Below are 24,001 nucleotides of genomic sequence, written 5' to 3'. Positions count from 1 at the left end.
AGAAGCGGTGAGATCAAATTTCTGTGATTGGCGCGATCGATGTCTAATCTAGTCGGGTATGGGTTTGAGACTGCAGATGTTGGTCGCCTTGGAACCAGTTCGCCTCGTCGCCTTGATGGAAATCGATTTCACGTAATGCGTGCCTTGGGATGGCGATGGCCCAGAGAGTAATTGTGACTTTTATTAAGACTTCTGTAATTGCGGGTGCGCAAACGTTGTCCGTGGTAAGCGGTCAACGACTTATCTTTTGCTCGGCCGTGTCCGGGTTGTGATGAGGGAAAGTGTTCGACCGTCTCGAGGGAGTAGATGGGAATCGCGAGATAGCCTTGGGAGGTAAATGCGAAAAGTTGTCGCAAAAGCCACAGTCAAACGTGATTGATGGTGAAGAGGCACAGCCTTAAAGGAATGATTATGGAGAAGACGGGCGGGCGCGGGACTGAGATCTAAGGACAGCCACTCGTTTGCTCTATCTTCGTGTACGGAGCTCGCGTAGTGATGCCTTAAAGCAGTGTGAGTTGCGCAGCGCGTTTGCCCAAGTTATGTAGTCTGAAGAAAAAGGCTGAAGGGCAGCCTGTGGTCTCGGTCGGTGGGCCTTGCTCTATATAGATCAAGGAAGATAAGAAATGGTGAGCGGCATACCCATCCTGAAACGGTAAGTAATAGGCGATGCACAGGCCGGAAGCTGAAGCGAGCAAGTACCGATGTTGCGATTGAATGGTGGTGCAGTTTGCGTGACGGTGATGATGCTGGAGTTGATGGTCGCGCTGCGAATGGGTCTTCCGGAGCATTTGGAGCGGGCGGATTGAATGTCGAATATTTTTGGGCCAATCAGATTTCTGTCAGAGACATGGGCCCAGGTCTTCACGTGATGATAAGACGACGTATCTCGATCTTGGACGTTGAAGAAAGCCACGACTTTGTAGCCTCTTGGTGGCGCTTTGGCAGTTTTTCCTAACTCAGTTCTGTAAGCTCTATCAATTTCAGAGACAGAATGTCTCACTTTAATTACTTGCATCAAATTCGGTCATCGACTACAGGAAAAATAGTCAAAACTTCATCATCACCATGTGTCCTCGAGGATCGAGATCGGTCATGACATGTATTGTGGGGACGGCAGATACGACTCGTAATGCCACTTTTCTTCAGCGAACAAGCATTGGCGTCATCCTATCCCATGTCAGCTCAGACTAGGAGGGGCACTATTGAACCTGGCCTGATGCTTTTATGCTGGGTATCATGGACAGACTATTCCTATTATGGTCTCAAACTTCACTTGTCACCAACAGCTTTGAACCACACTTGGCCTATCTACCTGATCTTCTCGGTTACTTTGCTCCTCGACCTGCAAGCGATGCTGCCTGAGCCATCTTAGCATTCCTTGCTGCATCTCGTGCCTGGTCCCATGCTCTTCCGGAGTTTCCCTGCCGTGCATCGCGCGCAGCTCTCTTCTCATCCTTGAGAGTCCGAGCCTTCTCGCGCGGATCAATGACAACAAGTTCTTCTTCTGCCTTCTTACGGTTGCTAAGGTCCTTGCCTAATTTGTCTGCTGCGAAGCTGAGGGAGTGAGACATCCATCCTTCATCATCGCTCTCATCTTTTTCCTGCTTATCCCAGGATGTACAGCTTTGACAATTTGCGATGAAGTGTAAATCACATAACTCAGCTTCGTCATCTGGAGCATGTGTACTTCCCTCTTCACGCACAACCCCGGTTGTTGTATGTTCGTTACCCTTTTCCGGCGGTGCCCTCTCCAATCTCGATTGGAAGGCCTTCAGCATGCCGAGTGTTTTTGCGTCCTCACTCGCCGAGGTGTTGGCAGCTCCGGGCCTTCGTTTCCGGCCCCTGATTGATGTTTCAGGGATCATGGCTTCGAGTGCAGACTTCTTCTTCTCCTTCACAGGCTCCTCCGCATGAATGGTCCGCCGCATCGATGCTTTCAGAGCGGCCATCTCCTCGTTGGCTCGCTCTAGAGCGGTCTTTTTGGGAGCCTCCGGTTCAGGTGATTGGTCCTTCACCTCCCTGATCGTAAGCGAACCAGGACTCCGCCGCGTTTCATTGGATGGCTGATCAAGCGTGGGTTTCCTCGGCGCTTTGTCATTTATCTCATCTGCGACTGATGGGAGCTTCTCCGTAGCTGTTGGCTTCTTGGCTTTCGGCTTCGCTGGTTTCCTGGGGATTTCGTTTTCCTCCTCATCTTCCATGACAATTCTCGCATCAAATTTCTTTTTCTTAAGCACTGGCATGTCGTCATCACCTTCCTCGTCGCCGAAACTGAGCAGCTGTTTCCCGCCTTTCCGTTTCTTCTTCTTATCCTTGCTTGTTGCTGCTGCTGTTTTATTAGATGGGGCTTGGGTAGCCACTCGAGATCGCTTCTTCATGTCATCGAAGGGGTTGACCAGTATCTCTACTCGTTCGATTTTCACTGGGTAGGTCGGTCGTTCCGTTGCTTCGTCCACTTCCCCGTCACCCATTTTAGCCAAGTTGTAGATTGTGTCGCCAGCAATTCGTCCAAATAGAGTGTTCTTTCCATTGAGCTCCTCGGCCCTGTCGAGCGTGAAGAAGAACTGGCTACCATTGGTATCTGGACGCGATTCGTTCGCAGAACCCAGCAGACCGCGCCTGTTGAATTTGAGTCGAGAATGGAATTCGTCCTTGAAATTGATTCCTGTTGGTCCTGCATTCTTCCCCTGGCGCTGGTCCATCGGCCATGGATCTAGGTCGCCGCTGAATGCGCCTCCATCGTAAATGGACTCCCCTCCATTGCCTGTGCCTGTGGGATCTCCACCTTGCAATATGAAACCTGGAACTAATCGATGGAATATTGTGTTGTCGTAATAGCCGTCGAGCGCTAGTTGTAAGAAGTTGCGGCATGTCAACGGCGTTTGCTTCGCGAATAACTCGACGGAGAGTTCGCCCCGGGTGGTGTGAATAATAACTGAGGCAGTGGGCTGCGGTTCAAGATTATAGATCGCCGACATTGCGACGCCTTGAATCTTAGTGAACGGAGATTGTGTGTTTACTTGTTGAGGTTGTAGAATTCAAGTCGCGTGTGACGAAGACTGGAAGAGCTAAGGAAGAAGCTTGGCTTGGCCTGCATGGAAGATCCACACGGAGTCTTATCGATAACATCATCGGATGGAATCTTTTGTAGATGGAAGGAAAAGGCGGAATATAGTAGTTATGAGAGAAGCGAAACCATTTTTTGTTTAGCAATTGCAATAATATCCCTTTAATTGTTCTATCTAAATTTAGGTTTCTTATCCTAAGGCTAAGACTAGATTAATAATAATATTATATACGTCCAGAATCTGGCGGTTTCTTCTGCCCAACCTTGAAAGCGTCAGCATGCTCTGTCGTCAATACCAATGTTGCACAAATAAATGATACTGTCACCAACACACTACGATCGCAAAACTACCGTATTACAAAAACGTTATTCCTGCAGGAAGTCAAAGAACTGTGTCAATGATACTCTTGATTAGCCCACAAACAAATGGAGAAACTAGGTGTTTATTTACTGGCTAGCAAAACTGTTATTCAACAAGCGGGTCCCCACAACCTTACGGTGAGATGGCCGAGTTGGTTATGGCGCCAGGTTAAGGTTAACCTTAACACCAATTTCCTGGTGGAGCAATCCTCCTGGGTTCGAGTCCCAGTCTCATCAAGATGTTCTTTTTGCTCTCTCTAAAGGAATAATTACTTGTCAGCTTTTGCTCTTGCTCCGGTCGTACACAATTCCCTAACTTCTTTACCGTAGTCCTGTAGAACCCGTAGTTGCCTGTTAAACTATGAGTTATGCCTTGACTTGTGCTACTTGTGCCAATAGAATTTGTTTGAAACGTCTACAATAAACACAGTTCACATGAAATTTCTAACATAGAGAAATTATTATAAATAACACGCATTTATAGCTTTATTCAGAGCAGCTTCAACTATAATCTTGTTATCACCTGTCGTCCACGCAAACACTGAGGGCTTGCGTTCAGATGAACACTCTTTATTCACAATTGTTCATGTAGCCCAAGATTTAACCGGTTTTAGCAGATCCCCGCATGTTAATATAAAGTGTCTCGAGCTCCGCGTTATTCTTCCTTCATTACACGCGGCTTCAAAATTGCCGGTAAAGTCTCAGTTTCGATCTAGTTCATGTCGTCAGGCTGGTCGAGACGATAAAGAAGGTCACAAGAGACGCAACGCATCATAGCGACATTGGTGTCCTTCAAGAACTCTGGACGGATCGGTGAACTACCGGTTCTTCGCGGGCATGTTGTTCCCCAAATCCAAGCGGGCCTCCGCCCCTGGCTTCAAAATTTGCTTCAATGACAATAGTGGCGCAGGGCACCGTATATTCCACCTCGATATCAAGGATGTGAGAAAATGGCGAGACGCGTTCAAGCCAAAGAGGCTTGATACAAAAGCAGACCGAAGGCGTCAAGGTACTCGTGTATCAATGGGCCAATGGGCCATTGCCAATAGTTCCTTCGTAATTTGCAACCAAGAGGATACTCCGACTCCAGAACGCGAGCCAGTGTCCATGGACAGCGGGTCACCATGTGAGTCCCTAATTTTTACAATGGAGAAATTGGATCTTCTCGGAGACACGAAATACAATGGCACGGTTGATGCCGAGAGGGTTGCAGAACGGGTCAAGACCGAAAGGATCCTCGAAGGTACGTTGACGCCGGATCCTGACCGAGACTATGAAGGCGAATTTACCCTCTTGTTCCTATCATTCGAAGAGGCTCAACGGGAACGACAACCAGATATTGTTGATGATGGTTCGAAAGGGTGGAAATTTCTGCATGGCATTATCACCGCAGGGCAGAGCGATGAGCCCAGTGAACTTCCTGCTTACCATCCCAGCCAACGAGCATTTCTCCTTGCTCGGAAATTCAGGGGGGCTTTCCTGGTTACCTGTTCTATACGAAACATTGATGCTTGCAGCCATGCGGAACTCCTGAAGCTCATTTGGCAGATGGAGATGACCGGATGGAATGACATGATCTATGTCACCGAGAAGGACGAGGAGGTCCCTTACCGCATCGAAAGCAAGAAAAAAGCCGAAGTGTTGGAATGGGGACGTTTTGAAGACGATTATGAGCGCCCACCGATGCCAGCTAATGAGGTTAGGACAGGCAAGAAACTTAGGAGCTTTATCCTAGACAATAAGACGATTTCGGTAAGTTGAGCAGAACTCAGTAGGCCTTCAGACTAGTTGTTCTTGACACCTTACTCTGGGGGGTAGAAGTTTTCTTCTCCTGAAAGGGTAGTTTAGGATTCCGATGGACTTTAAAGGGTTCTGGTTGGTGAGCGTAGATTGAGAATATAATGAACGATGGTCTTCAAAATGGAGTTTGGTGTGGTATATGTTGCAATTTTCGTCTCCCCTCACTGATGTGCCGTAACAGTAGTACAGCTTCGTTCGAGGCATGGGTTAATGTCATGGCGTGACGAGCATTACGAAGGACATTGTCGTCATCTCAACCAGCGATCGGGTTGGCGTGGATCGTCACATTTTCGATATGAACTGGCTCCTTGGGTCTGTTCTTTCGATCCACTTCGATAGCTTCCATCTTGGCCAATGTCGCCAAACCCTCGTCGCCAATGACGCGCCCAAATACAGTGTTGAGTCCGTCCAGATGCGGCGCCTTGTCGAACGTGATGAAGAATTGCGATCCGTTCGTTCCAGGTCCCTTGTTGGCCATCGATAGCACGCCTCGGGTGCCGTGTCGTAGCGCAGGCCGGATCTCGTCTTCAAACGCGCCTCCCCATATGCTGCGTCCGCCCTTGGGGTTCTCGGGGGGATTTGGTGTTGCGGGTGCGCCAGTCTGTGCCATAAACTTGGGAATGAGGCGGTGGAATGGAGATTTATCGTAGTAGCCGGAGCCACAAAGGGCAAGGAAATTCTAGTAGGTGTGAGCGAAAGACTGGTGTTGAACAGGTACTGGATTATACAAACCTCTGCAGTTTTGGGAACGCTTTCGCAGTATATCTCAACCTTTATGTCGCCGTGCGACGTGTGCAAGGTGACTGACATAGTCGTTGTCTTCAATGATGATTTTAGCGATGAAGGAGATGCTATCTTTAGTTTGGAAGAAGAATACCTAATGATGCTGCGTGGTTGGGGTGTTGACAATGTAGCATTGAGAAGGTGATTGGGCGAAGAAGTTGATGATTGATACTTGATGACTAATACAATTGACGACTAGGACGTAGTACCTTACTGGGTAGGATATTTCTTAATCTCTAGGGAGCAAATGCTACTTCTACCTTGGGACTCATGGTTCTGATTCCTAGCGACTTATGGCTGTACTAATGAGTAAGGTATTCTGTAGATGAAATAGGTTGATGCGCGTTGACGAGGTGTTGAATGCGCTGAAATGTGCCTCGTATATTTGTCAAAACCAAGCCAGCCGCTCTTTCCCTTCCATCTATTATGGATGCTTTGCATGGCGATTCGTTTATCATCAAAATGTCTTTGCTTCATGGAGATTCAGAAAATAAATTGATAATAAGTGCGACTCTCACGTAAATATACTTTGCACGGCTGCTTTCAGCTCTCACAAATACTATCATCGATGGCTGCTATCGACACTCAGAACCCTCTCAAAAACTGCTCCTTTAAAGCTCGTCGCGCCTACCCAAGTTAGTGACAGTTAATCCAACATCATTCCTAATTAGAATGGTGCGACCCCTTTCTGCCCCTTCCTCCTTGACCCATCTCAACAAGATCACCGCACTCTGGACACAGACCGAGAATCATCATCATTCTTTTCAATACACCCCCGACTATCGGAGAGTTTTTAACGTCGTCTGCGCATGTTCAACTACTCTTCTTTTCTCGAGTCTGTTGTCTCAATACCTACGCTTCGCTGTTAGTTATGGAGAGGCTACCCCAGGAGTGTCGAGACATTGTTGCATCCTTTCTGGCCGGGTACGACGTGAAAAACCTGGTTCTCGTGTCGAAAAGGTACTACGACTTCTTTGTCGCGAGGAACTTGAGACGGCTTTGGTTTCAAGGTCTCCCTACATTTCTCTCCCACCAATTCACGTCCTTCCTTGCAATGAGGCAGTTCAGCCTTATCAGGTGAGTTACAATACGTCTTAAGCATATGGAATGATACTAATATTACCACAGGAAGATGGTAATAGTCCTACAGACGCGTGGGAGCGTCGGAACTCAACTATCACCGTACGAGAAACTTGGACCGTTACTTATCAATAGCATCTCGCAAATGACCGAACTGCAAGAGTTGGGGTTGTCACTCAAAGGCTGGCCCCAGGAACAAGAAGAGAATCTTTGTCAACTTTTAATGCGAACTCGGAAATGGGATAAGCTCAAATGTCTCAAAATCTCGGCTTCGCCAGAGATATTATGCGCTGTTCTCAGCCGCTGTGTTCCAGAGACCCTCGAAGCCGTTGGTATCAATGGGGACTACTTAACACGGATGTACGATGAGCTAGTACGTCTTTGCTCTTCTGCTGGAAGCCAACACTCTGTGAAGGAGCTCCATATTTCTCCCAACGAATAGGGTCCATTGTTAGATGAGCTGATCATTCTGAAAGTCAAAGACCATTTCAAAGCTCTCAAATGCCTTAGTATCCAAGGACGTTCGCATAGGCTTTGCGATCCTTGCTGGACGACTGCAGTCTTTGTGAGTCAACTACTCCAGAAACTTGCCGTTTCGAACGACAAGCTGTCCTATGTGTTGAAGAAGCTCACATCTACTTAGTCAGACTCGTTGAGCACAGTCTGTGATCTTCTTAACCAAACATCGATTCAAGAGCTCTGGCTTAGCATGCCATACATACACTTCAATCGAGCTTCTGTCCTTGAGTATTTGAACGGGCGAGTTTCAGATCCCGTCCAGTCTGAAGATGCAACCGAATCTGAGCTTGAGCGAGCGTATCGTAAACTGATTTTGGATATCGCTTCAGCATGCCATCGCATTCGCAAGCTAGTTATCGTTCAGGGGTCTGAAACTCGATTTGATCTTGTTGGAATCAGCCCTCCTCACAAGTATATGGGATTTACTCTTGTTGGAATCAGCTCTCCTGGCAACGTCATGGAAGTCAAGTTGTGTTAGAAGGGGAAAACAAGCCACTGCCTGTTGAAACTCCAGAGATTGTGAGCCACTTTCTTCCCTCATTGTTATCACCCTGATCCAGGTCGCTTTAGCCTCGTTTTATAGCACATACTGTTGACCAGACTGATTGCACCTTCGTTCATTGTTTTCCTTAGCTCTTCGCCATAGAGTTTGTAGAATAGGCAACTTATCGAACCAAGTTGTGACCAGTATGTGCTTGTTTGTTCAGTGTCTCGAGGCTTTCATAAGTCTTTGTGGCGCCATTCCTGAGAAGTTATTCATCAAAATCTAGAGACAAAAGTCCTCAACGACGAAGCAAATACACCTTAGGAGTATGCTGGAACTGAACAGGTATTTAACAAGAGATCCTGAGAATTCTGACCATGGAGCACAAAGGTCAAGGGATCCAGAAGGAAGGGGAGTATTTGAATCTTCTCTCAAACTTGAAGCGGATCAGACTGGGAACATCTCAATGCGGAGGGGCTTTTAAAAGCCCGCGGGGATTCACGTTGAATGGACATTGTGGCGAAGGGACAAGTTACCTACAGGACAGACTGTCACAACTGAAATGGAAGTCTTGCTCGGCCTTTTCATACTTGTCCAAACTTCTCGACATCTGGAGAAATTTATATGGAATACGGAGTTACCTTATATCAGGAAGTGCTGGAGTATTGGTACATAGAGAACAGACCAATTTGGGATATTCACCCTGGCTTGGAAACAAAGGCTCACGTTCAAATGATGCAAATGTATTGGAATTTATAGCTTCTTAGCTTGTTTAACCTCTCCGTATAAGTACCTATGCATAAAGAGATCTTGAACTCAATGGATGGATGTTCATACCCATACATGACATCACGCTCACATCCTCGCCCTTCCCGAAGGCTCGTCCAATCTTAGCGGCTTCTCCGGCATTAGCTTCCACTAAAACCCCCGTAATGCCCGCAGCCGTGGTCAGAAATCTGAAGACCTGGCACTACATGACAGAAACACTGGTGCAATCCTAGGCCTTGTAAATTAGACCCTTGGTTGATTTATTCTGGCTAGCCAATTGAGGATCGAACTTTTTGGCTCCCTGAGGTGCCCCTGGCTATCCCCTGGGGAATAACACACTAACAGTTATAGACCCACTGGAAACCTGCGCGAAATAAAAAAGTCCTTGCTGTGGTTGGTCCCGTCCGGACCGATCGGCCTCTCGTGTTGCTGGTTGCTTCGCATTGGCATTCAAATCTCCCGTGTCCCAGCTTTTCTCATCGTCAACTCTTTTTCCCCTTCCTCTTCTCTTCAACCTCTACCTCTTTCTTTTCCATTGTCGCCCTTGTTCTCCGTCGGCGGTCATTGTGTGTGATTAGGCAGAGTCTCACTGGGAAAGGAACGTCGTGTCAAGGACAAGCATCGCATCGCATCGCCGAAGGAACAATAACAAAACAACAACAATGCACGCATCAAAGATCATCGCCTCAATTGGCCTTGCGGCTTCTGCCCATGCCACAGTCATCCGCTATGAGCGCGATCTCGAAGCCAATGCCCCTGCTGCTCTCGAGAAGCGAGCCGAACCGACTGCCGCTTGGGTTACTGTCGATGATGAGATGCAGCCTGCGACGACATACACTCCCTCGTATACCACCGTCGATGGCACCACTTCACTGATCGATGCTCCCCCTCACGATCTTACCGCCAGTGTCTACACCTACACCAGCTGGGGCAAGATTCACACCAGCACTGGCGAGCCTCCCAACCCCCAGGCCACCGGCAAGCATGGCGAGGGTGTCTTTGCGCGATGCTACAACAAGGATGGCGATAATGCTCCTTTCTGCTCACCTTATGCCAACAGTACCCTCGATGTTAAGAACACATACTTTGGTGAGCAACAGAGTCGTTCGTTGATGCGTCAATTATAATAACTAACATACTTGTAGTTACCTGGGATCCTGATTACTTCAACAAGACCAAGTCCTCTGATAACTCTACTCTCTTGGTCACTGCCCGCCTCGACCTCTACAACCGTACTAGTGAAAAATGGGTGAAGTACAAGGAATTCACCGATTCCGCTGTCCCCGCCGCCTGGGGCTACTGGCCTTTCGATGTCAAGCAGGACTACATGAAGTACTCGCCCTACAACATCTCCATCACCCTCTACAGCAACAGCAACAACTCCCTCGAGAAGACCAAGTCCTCAACTCTTTACCTCAACCTTAATGATCAGAACTTCCCTGAGAAGTCCCACGAGAAGCTGCCCGAGGGCCAGACCCTGACCATCGCTCTGCCTGTCGTCTTCGGCTCTCTCTTCCTACTTGTCGTCGGTGGCTTCCTCTGGAACCGCAAGACCCGGCGTATCGGACTCGGCAACATCTCGAGCCGTTCTCGTCACGGTTACACTGGTCGTGCCAAGCGCCGTATCTTTGGTGCCAGAGATAATGGTATCCAGCTCGATACTTCAGTTCCTCCACCCGGTGAATACCGTGACGCTCCCCAGCGTGCTCGTGCCGACAGCGACGGTCTCGGCAGCTTGGCTGGTAGCCCTGTCGATCCTACATTCCCTCAGCAGGGCACCACAGGTGGTCGCAATGCTTTCCGCGACGAAGTGCGAAGACAGGAGGAAGAGAGACGTATGTAAAAAGAGGTGATATTTTTGTAATCTTGGATGTCATCATTGCTGGTTCTGTTCGAACATTCACAAATGACTTGTTATAGTGTGCATCTAGATGACTGGAGGTTTAGTGTAACGTTTTCACACGACGCATAACGAAAATCAATACGAAAAAAGACCTTTCTAGACCGAAAATAGAGTGACCTCTTGGGTCCATGTAACAAAATTACTCTGTACAGGAGAGCATCGCCAAAAACAACCAAGTTCCTAATCCGTAAAATCAAAGCCATCTGCCGAAAAGTATCATACGCCGGGCGTCATGGGTATTGAAGCCATCCCTAGCAAAATCCCACCCCTAGCAGATTGCGATAGTCGATGACCAAGACATCAACAAGCAAGCCGTAGCAACTCCAAAAGGCATGTAATGTAAATGAGCAGTATAACTCCCCATGCGCCGTTCTAGACCTTGGCCCGCTTAGTGTTCCCAACACTTTGCCCGTCGTCCTCGAAACGTCTCTTTGTCTTTTCGGGTGCTGGCGTCGCAGGAGGTGATTCCTGCTCTGCCGCCAAATCAAAACCAGCACAAAGGTCGAGCTGTGTCTCTCCCTCTTGTAATGGCCTCAGCAAGTCAGCTGGGATGGCCGTGGCCAGCTGACACCTCGCCTCACAAGGCTGATATGTGCTCGTTGTCCACGCATCGTCAGCGTAGTTCTTGGCCTCAGCGATGGTATATCCAGTGCTGAAGCCCTCGTGGTATGCATCTGGGAGAATCACTATTGTCTCGCCAGGGCGCTGGTCAATAATGCGGTAAGGTATACCAAGTTTTTCCAGTTTCTGAGGAAAGAAAAACTCGGCTCGATGCCGCATGAACTGAGAGCACTTGTCCTTGCGGCCAAGTGCCTCTTCAGCAACATCAACCGCAGTTGACGGTACCACAATCCAAATTTTCCGACCTTTGTACAGATGGTTCAGAGATACCAAGCGAAAGTCTTCTGCGTGTATCTGGAAACTGGCTCCGAAATGGGGTCCTGATTCATACACATATGGAGTATGGATTCCAGGAATTATGGCTTTTGTGTTGTCCAATTTATCACCTTTAAGGGGATAAATCGGGCTTTTTTCAGGAACTCCGGCTTCAAGGCGTTGTTCGGGAGTCCATGCAGGCACATCAACTCGATAACGTACACTGCGAATCTGCTTGTGGTCGTTCTTGCGATAAAGTTTTCTGAGCTGATCGATGGCCTTGATCGCCGTGGCATTACATTTCGCGCCTGTAACGGACGAGTTGAAACTGCCGACGGACGGAACCGTGTCAACTCGCCAGAAGCTGTTCCTTTTAATTTGAGTCGGGCGATAAGCATTCGCCGGTACTTTTTGGGAGTCCTTTGCTGGGAGGTCTTCTATGAGTTCCTCAGGAAGGACGATTTTAAAACAACCGTGGCCTTCAGCCTTGAGGCTTCTGGCAAATGCGAGATTCGCTGGAAAGTCGTTCCATTGCTCGACGGTTGGCTTGAGTCGGAGAACTTGATGACCCTCGGGGCCATCCCAGTCAAAATCTATTGGTTCAGGTTCTGCGGCAGGCTCATCCAATTCGGATGGTAGATCACTGAGAATTGAGCTTGCGTCGTCTCCTTCAAGGTCCGGGGAGAGTGATGGGGCTTGTCCAAGCGGAGATGGACCGTTCGGAACGATATCTTGGTCTGTGATTAATTGAGAGGGCTGAGGATACTGTGGTTCGATGACGTTTTGGTGTGTTTTGGCGGGGATTGGACGCTGCTCGTCTAGGGATTCGGTAGTGGGAAGTGGCCCAGGCCCAGGCCCAGGCGCAGGTTCAGGTTCAGGTTCAAGGTGCGAAGAGTGTTGAAAATGAAGAACAGGTTCCGCAAACTCATGCGGGGGATGTTGAATCTCCATTGAAGCCGGGAGAAGCCCGCCTCGCCAATGCGACAGGCAAGCGATGAGGTTCTGGTGTTGATTGAGGTCTAGCAGTGGAGAACAAAAGTGAGGGTGAGCGTGAGTGAGGGCGAGAAAGGCGGCGAGTGAGAGTTGAGCACAATCGCCACTTATTTCAGGACAGAGGCCAGAGTTTTTGTATGCGCCGTGAGGCTCCGAACTCTCATTCTTGACAGCGAACAACCAGGACAAAGGCACAAAGGAACAAAGGTAGAGCAGGGACTTTGTTGCGCGATGAACCTATGAACAGAAGAGAAAATGGAGGCTACCTAGGGTAGTAGTAGTAGTAGTAGTAGGTGTCAGGTAGTGAGTGAGTGAGCAGAAAAGAATCCCCCATGAGAAGCGGAATGTCGACCCAAATAGTACTAGGCTAAACGAGTGCAGGGGGGGCACCTGGGCTCCCGTCAGTGGCAGAAAGCGTGAGGTACTTCAGCAAGGAAGCAGGTCGCCACCGAAATGCATGTCTCCTTACCAGCCCAGACGGAATTGTAGGGCTCTGCGCTGCACTACACTGCACTGCACTGCACTTTAGAGTGAGCGGGTCACGCGGGGAGTTCAGAGATTGGTCAACAGAGAGGCAGATATTTCCATGATTCTAGCGGGAAACCCGCCTGCAAGGTCCCTGATTAGCGCGGGGCACTGAAGACCAAGCAGCCAGGTTGCATCCAGCGGGAAAAAAACATGCTGTCACTGGATGCGAATGCTATAAACAATTGCTGTTTGTGAGCGGAATCTTGCTCTTGCAGCTGAGCACAAAGAAACTGATTCTTGCCAACGAAGAGAGAGAGCTTTTCTTTCATTCTTTGATTTTACTTGTTCAGAATCAAAATTTTCATCTACCAGTGGGAATGGTAAACGCCGTGACAAAAATAATCGAGTCTACTTTAGGCTTTGTTGAAAACGGGTGGAGCAATTGAGCCCAGACCATAAAAGGGCAAGTGCATGATCGTCCCGCTGAAGCACTTTGTTGGTGACGTTGAAAATGAAAAGGCGACAGGGGTCGGTCTTTATCAATCTAAGTAGGTCTTCAACGACCTGGACATTGAAATCCGCTGCATGATATGGATGCGAGAGTTCCGATTGTTTCAGAGACCACAGCACAGCTCTGTCACTGGAGATAACCCAAGAGGAAAAACTCCTTAGGCCAACATCAGTACACACATGCAAAAAGCCGACAGCTTCCTATCCTTCAGTTTGTCAGTATGCACCGCAGCTTCGGAATCATACCTAAGTCATAAAGCGAATAGAGATTCTTTTGCTGCTTCTCAGGCTTCACTGCTGGACCGGGCCAGATTGCATTTGGGGCTGGGTTGAAGTGGCTCTACTGTCATGTCCTGTTCTACCTTGATACCCTTGTTCTTACGCGCCTCGCCCATCAACCTGACAAATATTCCCCTCAACACTGATATGGACCACCGCCGGGTATAGCTCATCCCTCGTTCGTATCACCATGCCAACAAATATTTACTGTATTGGCCTCTTCTGCGACGATTTTGTCAACACCACTTGGGCTTTGATTGGACACAACAAGTTCCAGTTTGTACCCCCGTAAAGGACTGCCTGTCTACCTAAGGTATTTGATGGCTGAACTTCGAGAGCCCGCAGTACATGATCTAGCCAGGCATACGGTAGTCTTCCATAGTTTTATCATGACACTCCCTAATTGCCACCCAGAGATCCTGGTGTGATGGAGAAATTCCCATGTCATCGAGCCAGTCAACTGTATGCTTCCAATGTGTTGACTGGTGTTGAGGGTTTTCTTTGATGTGACTCTTGATCTGAGATAGCCGCCCTGAAGATACTCGAGGGATTGGTTTTAGGGAACACCGTCTTCATCCAGCCTGAAATGGTGAGTAAGTAGGATGCTTGTGTATCCCGCCTTGATCATGTCGTTGAGTTCAGTTTCTAATCGATACAGAGCTTCTGCGCGAAGCAACGGGCGGCTGGCGTTCGTAGCTGGCATGACCAATCATCCAGGTGGCGAGCAGATATGCCCTGATGCAAAAGTAGATGGAGATGAAGAGGAGAGAATTATGGAATGGGCGAGGATTTAGGCCGAGTCGCTTGTAGGCCTAGAGGCAGCGATTCCCGCATCAATACCTACCTAAGTATGCAACGAGCTCGACAGTAATGGCCGCTAAGACTTAGTACTAATTCGCGACTACGAGACGACCTCAAATATATAACAGCTTACCCGCCAATTGGCACGTAAGTCAAATAGTATACACCTACGTACCGTTAACCGGACTCCGTGCTATTGCTGCTCAAGTCTCCTGCTTCATGCAGTGCATCATCCTTGAATTGCAATTGACTGCTTGTACTTCTCGGACAACTTCTTCACCATAGGTGGCATCAAACTCGTTCTGTCCTGTCATCGCCATATCTGCCATCGCAGAGACAACCATCAGATTCGGGACAACCTCCCACGCCATATGTAGCTTTATGCCTCTCTATCTTCACAGAGATCACCATATCACAAAACAAGTCGCGCTGACATCCACCGAATAAACGGTCTTGTCTAGATATATGCAGATAACAATCATGATCCGCCATGATCAAGTAAGGGTAGGTATAACTAACACAACCCATATTTTTATCCAGAGATATCCATTCATAAAACGACGTCCATCAGCCCAACAACGCCGGCACGTCGTGTATCTTCTATCGTGTTTGTTAATGCTCATCGTACCCCATCCTCACTGATATTTTTGCTCCATATGCTCTGTCAAAGAGATTCACACATAAAACCCAAAAGAGTCGCAGTCGCTTCCATGTTCTACATCCCAATGATCTTGCGGGCTCGCCATCCCGCAAACCAGCCTTGTCTCTTTCCAAAACGCCAAAAGTCATGACACCAAATGCTACATGGAGCCAAATAGAGAATAGTATGTTGTAATAGGTTGGTCAAGTAATTATGTCGAAAGTGAGGGTATGTCTAACCATCCAGGTCGAGTGACTTCGTTATGTTCGTAAACCGTGGAGAAGCTGCATAGTTCTCCTGACAGAGCATCGGGTGTACAAGTGGGCGCAGCAACTATGCAGCGTTAGGCATGAGCTGGCTCAACGGAATCTATGCCGTATCAAGCAGAAACCGAGAGATTCTTGTATTTGCCGACCAACTCTTCGATCTTGGGCAATAGCTCGGGAATTCGGAATGGCTTGGAGATGACATCGTCCTAAAATAAATTATTAGTGAATAAGTTAATAAAGTCTGGCACGACCAACTCACAATTCCTGCGGCCTTGGCGCTCTCGATTTGCTCCGGTCGTGCATATGCCGTAACTGCAATGATTGGGATATGTTGCACAATGGTTCCCTCTCGTTCCAGCTCTCGAATCTTTCGAGCACAGGTCATTCCATCCATGACAGGCATCTCCAAATCCATCAGGATGACAGAGATGTCAACACCTTCAGCCTCTTTTCCAGCCCAAAATCTTGAACGCTCAAGAGTCTGCAAAGCTTCCTTGCCGTGGTTTGCCACAAACGTGTTGTTGCCACAATTTCGCAGCTGTCGTTGAAGAACCTTTTGATTGACAATGTTGTCCTCCACAATCAAAACATCAAACAGTTGGGTTGTGTCTTCGCTTGTCGTCGTCGTTCGAGATGGTTGACGATTGAGTTCAGGCTTCTGCGGAATGGCTGGGGCATGAGACTTTCGAGCGATCTTGAACGGCGTGATCTGTTCGTAATCCTGAGGAGGAGTCAAAGAGCGTCGGCACTTGACATAAAAGCTGAAGCTGCTGCCAATGCCACGGCGGGACGTAACACCAATCTGTCCACCCTGCATTTCTGTCAAGATACGAGAAATAAAGAGACCCAATCCAGAGCCGCCGTACTGAACGTGTGTTCGTGGAGTCGCCTGTTGAAATCGCTGGAAGAGAAGCTTCATCTCCTCCTCGATTAAGCCGGGACCAGTATCCTCAACTGTGCAGTGGATGTTAATCTCCTCACCATGACCCCACTCGTCAGTGTTGTTGATATCCATGACCGCCGTGCGTTGATGGTCGACTCTATCAAAGTATGAGATGCCTTTCCGAGTGATTTCAGAAACGTGCCTTGAAGCACTAAGGCTGACAGTAATGGCTCGTTTCTCACGACCCTGGGTGAACTTGATAGCGTTTGTCATCAAATTTATCAAGACTTGTCGTAGTCTGGAAGGATCAAGCTTCACCCATTTGATGCCATACTGCTCGAAGCTCTGATCCACGTTGAAGTCAAACTCGATATCGTGGGCAACCAGTTCTGATTCGAACATCTTTAGGGCACGCTGCACAACCCTAACGGGCTGTTCATCGATGGGTGTAACGGCTAAGAGGTTCGAGTCCAGCTTGGACAACGTCAGAATATCATCCACAATACGCTTTTGATGACTGGCACAGAGATTGATTGTGTTTGCAGCATCCAGGCATCCGTCCAGTAGGTTCTCAACTTCTGCTTTGACAGAATGCGAATCGAAGACGGTGATGTTATTTGCGATCTGATCAGCACATTGTAGAATAGCTGATAGAGGATTCCGCATTTCGTGGCTGGTGATATCAATAAAGTTCTCTTGTTGTCGTTTCATCTCGACCGCCTCTTCACGTCGCTCATTCTGTACTTTCTCGGCCCATTTCTGAGAAGAGATGTCGGTGATACAGCCAAATATCAGCTTGAGATTGCCTTCTTGGTTCCGTTCGGGATAAGCGCTCATCAGAACCCAGGTATCGATTGTGTTTCCATCACTCTGTTGAGAACACTTGAACCGGAATTCCACCGAAATGGTGACTTTCTCTCTGAGGAGTTTATCCCACGCATCTTCCAATGCTGCTCTGTCCTCGTCTCTGACACTATCCATCCACGTATCAACGGAATCTTCGGACCGGGAATGTCTCGAGATCTGCCACCACATATCGTTGCAATAGTTGATCTTGCCCGCGAAGTTGGCGATGAACATGCCAACAGGAGCGAACTCAGCCATTCGGGTAAATCTGTACTCGCTTTCCACAGCTTCTTGTGTACGGAGGTAAAGCTGCATCGAGAGTTCTTGACGGTCCAGTGCAGCGAGGCGGGCAGCCCTTTGACCACGCTTGATTTCCTCCTCAAACAAAACCACTGAAGCCATCGAGGTGGCGAGCTGCCGGGACAACAGATGGATGAACAACTTGTAATCGTCATCATAGGGTCGACGAGGGTTGACACCCATCACGATGAAACCAATCACAGATTCTCCTGTGGTGGTCGGGATAACGGGGAAAACAACGAGCGTCTTTGAGGGATCGCCAAAGCCCCTCCAGTGAAGACCATCAATAAGATGTGTAGGAAGGTTACCATTCTCTTCAGAGAGGACAATTGGCACACCGCCTGCAGCCATTGATTGGCGCATGTAAGGGGCGAAACCATCCTCAGACTGCCGCATGTCAAGCTGTGGAACTGCGGCTTGGTGATTCTCTGGTGCTCCAAGGCTGCCCTCAAGAACCAATTGGGGTGAGTGTATCAAGCTGCCGGAATGTAATGATGAAACCTCACTCTCGGTGTCCTCTCTGGCCGAGTAGATCAGGGCAAAGGGCACATCGTGTTCGTTGAACTCGAGTCCTTTCTGCACCTGGGGCCAGAAACCTGCGACGGTGGTAGCTGCAGCCGTCCTCTCGCCAATCTCGCGAAGCATCAGCATTCGCCTCTCGTTGACCCGTCGACGGGTATTCTCGAAAGCCGGGTTGTATAGTCCAACCACTTCGCCTTCACCACCCACCAAGGGAACAATAGACCACGAAAAAAAAGCTTCTTCCAAGAAGCCATGCCGATTAATGAAAAGCTGATTCTCGTGCTTCATTGTCGCCTGCCCAGATTCTAGTGCGCTCTTGAACACGGGCTTGATCTCATCCCAGATCTCAGGCCAGGCATCCATATAGCAAGAGCCCATCAACTTGGGATGTTTTTGGCCTGCAAGGTCGAGATAAGCTTCGTTGTAGATGATCACACACTGGGGGCCCCAGTACATGGCAGCGGGGTGAGGGCTTCCCATGATCAGGTTGGACATGGATCTGAGATCCGCAGGCCAATCTTCGATTGGTCCGAGAGGAGTAGCCGCCCAGTCTACAGAACGAGCAAACTTTATATGAGGAGGAAGGGCATCCGACACTGGTATCCTTGTCCAGTCGAAAATTGACCTTGCGGGTTGCGATTGGAAGACCTGGTTTGTAAACTCGTCAGGGTGTAGTCTCGTGTCACCTCCTTCCATGATCGCATCAACATCTGCGCGATCAAAATTAACATCGACAGGTTCAGCACCGCCGAAATAATCTGGCGCATCAACGAGCTCGGCGTCAGGAGTAACGGGCATCTGCGGCGAGTGTCCAGAACTTCTCGTTTCCGAAGCAGCTGTCTCGTCAATAAGTGGTAACGCAGTACTGGGGCGAGGAGTAGCAACACAAGTCTGGGCGCTAACAAAGCGAAATCTTCGACGTAGTGTTGATAATGTCCAGGTAATACCAGCATACTTGTGAGTATCAGCGGACACACGAGCTTTGGATTGTGTCATAATCCATGATTTGAAGCGACCAAAATCTGTGTCTGCACTAGCATCTTCTTGGTCCACTGACAAGTATTGGAGTACTTCGTGTGCTCCCCGTAGAGACGCGTTGTAGTAGAGGATGTGTAAGCCGGCACGGCTAGCATTAGCGGAATTGTCCAGGTCTATCAGAAAGGTAGGCCTCTCGTCCTGCTCTAGAAACTCAATAACACCAACGCCTTGTAGCATCTGCAGCCCCGGAGGCAGACTACGACTGTCTGGGGTCGTTGTATGAGCGGGAGCGTCCATCGAAGACCCCCAACTACCAGGAGTGCTCTCTGATCTTCCTGGGCTGATGGAGCTCACACTTGCGCGAGGTAACTTCAAGGTCGTGACGCCTCCAGCCGGGTCCTCTCGCATACGTGAAAGCATAGAAACAGCAGGATCGGTTGCAGGAAAGCTGGCCGGACGATGAACGTGCCTCGCTGGCGTGTGAGAGAAGAAGAGAGGCGAGAGGGGCCCTTGCTGTTTCCCCCTTGCTGAGGGATCAAGATTCGCAGCTTGGTTAGGAAGTTCGACCTTTCGAGGTGGTGATGCCCCAGTGCGGGCTTTCTTGATGGGTGATGGGTGCATGACGGGTTCACCTCTGGACGGGGCGGAGGGACGCTTCGCCGGAATGGGAGTCTGTGGAAGCCCTCGCGTGGACGCGCTATGACCTCGTGGACTACCGGCGGTGGACAAACTTGACTGATGAATAGCGCCGGTAGTCGAAGCAGGCGAGAAGGAGGTCGTAAAGTCAGAAAAGGGCGCGATTGAGGCCAAGTTTGGTATGCTAGGATCGTGCCTCCATGCTGGTGCCTCTGATATGCGGCGAGAGTCGTAGGCTTTCCTGCCAGTTATGGTGACCCTGTTGTAAGCTTCCCTGGTAGCTTTAGCAGCAGCAGCAGCAAGAACTGAAACGTCGGTATCAAGCTCAGCGTTAGTCGTGCTGGTGGGAGTGGTGTTGCTTGGAGTCGTAAATGTGGGTACTGAACCCGGAGCAGAGGTTGAGGTTGGTGGTGGTGGTGGCGGATGCTTTTTGTGACCCTCCTTCTCTTGATCGGTTGAGTCTGCGACAGGACAATTCGAAGAAGCAGAGGCAGAAGGAGACGAGGGAGAGTTGAAACTAGGAAGCCGCTGCATGAAGGCGCCTGGAGAAGAGGAGGGAATCGAAGCCCCGGAGGGACTGCGAGTCCTTGGCACCTAGTGGCCAGTGGCTTTGGGCCTTGCGCAGCGGCCAGCAAGAGATCGAGATTCAAGATGCGATGAGGGGCGTGTCTGTGAGGTCGGGTGTGCGTAGCGTATGAGTGAAAGTAAGGTAAGGTACCGTATGCGTGCGAAAACAGTGGTGGAAGTTCCCTATGAAGTGGGGAGACTCTGATGCAGTACCTTAACTATACGGGCCAGCAGCTGCAACAGTCAGTGGGAGGTGCAGTACCTGATGCGCGGCGCAGTCAAAGCTCGGGCTGCTAAGTACACCTTTGTTGAGAAATACAGCCGCCGCGATGTTAGGTTGAAGGGGAGGGGGGAAGAAATGGGATGGGGATCGAGATGGGATATGGGATCAGAGGGGATGAGTTGCAGGGGGATTTGCAGCTAAAAGTCGGCTGTACGGTGCTGTGTTATGGCCGTAGTCCGGGGGTCCCTTCAGTGGGTGGAGTGCAGTAGGTGCTAAAAGCTTGACTCGATTGCAAGTGATGGTTGGTTCAAACAGTTTGTCAAGGGGAAAAAAGGAACCAATGAATAATACAATTCAATTCGATCTGACGAAAGCATTCGGCCGAGTATTGACTCGAACGGAAACTCTGAGTTAGGCCGTGTTTGGGGTGGCGGAATCGGAGTCAAAATTGATAGAACGGACGGGTCCTGGCATGTAGCGTAGGTAGCGTGCCTTATTGGGTACAGTAAGGTAGGTAAGTAGGTAGAATCAGTAACAGTTTTGGGGCCGGTCGAAAAGAGCCGCAATTGCCAGTGAGAGAAAGGCTCCCATCCAGTGGAGATATCTTGACGTAGGTAGGTTCGGTTGTTTGTCAGCCGAGCGAGACGAGACGGCGACAAGGGAAGGGAAGGGAAGTCAACGTCAACGTCACAATAGAGTGTCGATGAGAGGAAAGAAGATTAACAAGATGAACGAATAAAGTGGCAGTTAGACCAAGATAAGGATAGAAAGAGGCTGATCATTGCTCCGCATTTGAGCTTTCAGGCCAGACCAGGCCACACAAACCGACTGAATGGATATGGAAATAATGGATGGGAGAATGGGAAATAGCATTTCCAAAGGAAGGGAACGAGCACAAGACTAGTTAGTGGTGACATTCACATCGAACGAGTAAATGATAGACAAAAGGGGGCATGATAGATAGACATGTCTAATCTAGAGGAAGAAAGGATCAACGTCTGCTTACGGAGAAAATAGATTCATCCCGTTGATTGATCTGCTTCAGCTTCAGCTTGACTCTCAGTCCCATCACAAAACAGTAATACTGTACGGGACAGCACAGCATAAAGCACAACAACTCATATTATGTGGTATGTATGTACAGACAGCCATGGCAAGCCATTCAGAGAGAGCCAACCAGGGTTTGTTACCGGGGTCATATTTTCATGGAGATTAGGACGGGGAATTGGTGTGAGGCGGCTTGTAAGTGGACATCCCATCATCTTGGCAACAAATAACCTACCCGCTTTCGAGGTCTGGGTCCTTGAAGCTGACAGGGGATAAGACAAGGGAGTTGACCACCTGGACACAAACTCATGATCACTAATGGAGTTACTTGTTGTGGAAGAAGTGAAATATCAGTCATGATAGACAGTTGCATGGTCCTCACCTCTTGAGTTCCCACTCCCAGCCGAGTACCAATATCATCACCTCCTCCGATAATCTCACCACATCTGCCGTCTGCCGTCTATAGTAAGCAGTCCCACCACATACATACATGCAGCCGGCTTCGTTTCTGGCCGCTACAGACGAACCCAGGCCACCGGACCTAGTCCGTCCCGCTTCAATCCATCTCGGCCAGTCATGAGAAAGACATGGGAATCGAACAAGCTTTTAGACTTTGACAAATCTTTGCTAGCACTATGGGTTTAGTGATCCATCATCAGGCTTTTTCCCTTCTCTCTTGTCGATCATCGTATCGAACCATCGGATTTCTTTTATCGGAGCGGAACTGAAAGACGGGAGAGAGATGAGACCCGAGAGCCTCGACAAGGACATGCACAATCAACATTGACCAAGATCCCTGTATCAAACATTAACGGCGGCGGAACCATCGGTGCAACGTCTTGGCACCATTATTTGATCACTGGCCATACATAATAGGCATTCCATGGATGCTGGGCCTATTTAGCAGTTCAACCCTACCGTCCAGGGACTTTTTTAATGGCTGACTTGTCACAAGTTCACTTTCACACTCTCATCACCCAAAGCAAAGACCCTGAGTTACATGCAATTGGAGTACTTGTCCTTGAACCCGGGCTGGGCTGACAAGGATGGAGGTGTGTTTGTCACGAAACTACCGAGGCATGTATTTCTATTGCCGCAATATTATCATGTCAACACATGCAGGTTCTGAACAAAGGGGTAACGTAAAAGGAAATACGTATCGACGGAACGAGTCATCAACTAGACCAGAGCCAAGAAGGAAAAGGCAGAAAAGAAAAAGAAAAACGAAAGGGAAAAAATCCCGATCTGTTCGGAGAATGGATAAAATGGTTTGGGCCTGTGGAACGAATGCGTGGAACTCACTCTCCCACATCAAGAAATACCCATGACGATCGGCGAGATCTAGAACGGTCTGTTTTACCCACGCCTTGAGCTCAAAAGCCAAGGCCCCGCAAGCCTTCAGCTCCCCCTGTCTGTTTGTGAGAATGGCCGTCTCCAGAGAACACGGTCTCGAAGTCTGCCCCTGGTCTTGGCTTGCCTTGTTGACCTTGAAATTTGGCGCCAAAAAACGCCCAATCTTTGAGCCTCTGCTGTTTGAATCGTGAATACTCGGACCGAGTTTCGGGGTCTCGAAATTTTCGTGAGGCAATGATCAAGGTAACGTTTCTCTCTCCTCCGCTGCTGATGGTCTATTCGGCCGAGATGGAGTTGGTATTAAGAATAATCCTCCGGTAGCTCGGCTGCCCCATGCTCATGATTCGTCGCATGGAATTTCCAAAAGCGAGGCGGTGTGGATACTGCTCAGTGAAATCCATGACTTCTGACGGCTTCTTCCCGTGTAAGCCATCCCGTTATTGCCGTGACGGCGGAGTCTCCTCTCGAGTGACGATGTGGCTGGTTCAAGTGCATTCTTGACGGGTTTTATGGCTGGCTTGGTGATGGTAGCCGACACCAGTCAGGGGGATTAGTCAAGATGTTAGTATTCTTACGGGAGTTCCTCAGTGGCCGATATTATGCGGAAGTAGATGAATCTGTTGTTCTCGCTAACAATTAATAAGTTAGGGCCCAAGTACCTATGCTGTCTTCTCTTTATGTTCTAGCCCTTGTGAAAGATCCGTTGATAGTCAGGGCATAGCACATGGTATGGTCAGCCTGAAAGCCCGGACCAGAGTCGAAACTACCGATTTTGAATGCTACCATCAGGAGTTGGGAATGCCCTCACGTTGATCCAAGGTTTTGGACTCAAGCTGTTCGTGACATGATTTGATCCGGTCAAAAGACGTGACTCTGCTGCAGAGTAATCTGTAGGTTGCTTAATGTCATCACTGTTGCTATTGTTAGCCGCCAGCTGACCGATGATGTTCACAAATGATACATTTCGTGGTATCCGAACTCAGAATGGTACCCTTTGAATGTTAAACAGCCTCGATCTCGGATAATCGGTATATGGAGATGCCACA

At 49.0% G+C, this 24,001-nt stretch overlaps 7 protein-coding genes and 1 non-coding gene across 8 annotated transcripts; 4 read left to right on the top strand and 4 right to left on the bottom strand.

The window, feature by feature from the left end:
• Positions 1-1,325: 1,325 nt before the first annotated feature.
• FMAN_01428 (uncharacterized protein) lies at positions 1,326-2,978 on the bottom strand (the record flags this gene model as incomplete). Its single annotated transcript, XM_041834664.1, has 1 exon — positions 1,326-2,978. One exon carries the CDS (start codon positions 2,976-2,978, stop codon positions 1,326-1,328), a length of 1,653 nt encoding a protein of 550 aa, XP_041676769.1.
• A 586-nt stretch (positions 2,979-3,564) lies between these two features.
• On the top strand, positions 3,565-3,664 carry tRNA. The gene is given in 2 exon segments: positions 3,565-3,602; positions 3,621-3,664. It is a non-coding gene; the product is annotated as a tRNA-Leu (tRNA).
• Positions 3,665-4,573: 909 nt separating this feature from the next.
• Positions 4,574-5,188, top strand: FMAN_16021 (uncharacterized protein; the record flags this gene model as incomplete). Its single annotated transcript, XM_041834653.1, has 1 exon — positions 4,574-5,188. One exon carries the CDS (start codon positions 4,574-4,576, stop codon positions 5,186-5,188), a length of 615 nt encoding a protein of 204 aa, XP_041676768.1.
• Positions 5,189-5,480: 292 nt separating this feature from the next.
• On the bottom strand, positions 5,481-6,037 carry FMAN_01427 (putative peptidylprolyl isomerase (cyclophilin)-like protein; the record flags this gene model as incomplete). The annotated part of the gene is made up of 2 exons (XM_041834642.1): positions 5,481-5,906; positions 5,960-6,037. 2 exons carry the CDS (start codon positions 6,035-6,037, stop codon positions 5,481-5,483), a joined length of 504 nt encoding a protein of 167 aa, XP_041676767.1.
• Positions 6,038-6,682: 645 nt separating this feature from the next.
• On the top strand, positions 6,683-7,532 carry FMAN_01426 (uncharacterized protein; the record flags this gene model as incomplete). The annotated part of the gene is made up of 2 exons (XM_041834631.1): positions 6,683-7,087; positions 7,143-7,532. 2 exons carry the CDS (start codon positions 6,683-6,685, stop codon positions 7,530-7,532), a joined length of 795 nt encoding a protein of 264 aa, XP_041676766.1.
• A 1,991-nt stretch (positions 7,533-9,523) lies between these two features.
• Positions 9,524-10,704, top strand: FMAN_01425 (uncharacterized protein; the record flags this gene model as incomplete). The annotated part of the gene is made up of 2 exons (XM_041834620.1): positions 9,524-9,950; positions 10,007-10,704. 2 exons carry the CDS (start codon positions 9,524-9,526, stop codon positions 10,702-10,704), a joined length of 1,125 nt encoding a protein of 374 aa, XP_041676765.1.
• Positions 10,705-11,136: 432 nt separating this feature from the next.
• Positions 11,137-12,591, bottom strand: FMAN_01424 (uncharacterized protein; the record flags this gene model as incomplete). Its single annotated transcript, XM_041834607.1, has 1 exon — positions 11,137-12,591. The coding sequence occupies one exon, from the start codon at positions 12,589-12,591 to the stop codon at positions 11,137-11,139; it is 1,455 nt and encodes a 484-aa protein (XP_041676764.1).
• A 3,119-nt stretch (positions 12,592-15,710) lies between these two features.
• On the bottom strand, positions 15,711-20,299 carry FMAN_01423 (uncharacterized protein; the record flags this gene model as incomplete). The annotated part of the gene is made up of 2 exons (XM_041834596.1): positions 15,711-15,806; positions 15,860-20,299. The coding sequence occupies 2 exons, from the start codon at positions 20,297-20,299 to the stop codon at positions 15,711-15,713; spliced, it is 4,536 nt and encodes a 1,511-aa protein (XP_041676763.1).
• Between the last annotated feature and the right edge of the window lie 3,702 nt (positions 20,300-24,001).

This window comes from Fusarium mangiferae (assembly GCF_900044065.1).
Source record: "Fusarium mangiferae strain MRC7560 genome assembly, contig: FMAN_scaffold001, whole genome shotgun sequence".
NCBI classification, from domain to species: Eukaryota; Fungi; Ascomycota; class Sordariomycetes; order Hypocreales; family Nectriaceae; genus Fusarium; species Fusarium mangiferae.
This window is presented reverse-complemented; position numbering and strand designations above follow the sequence as displayed.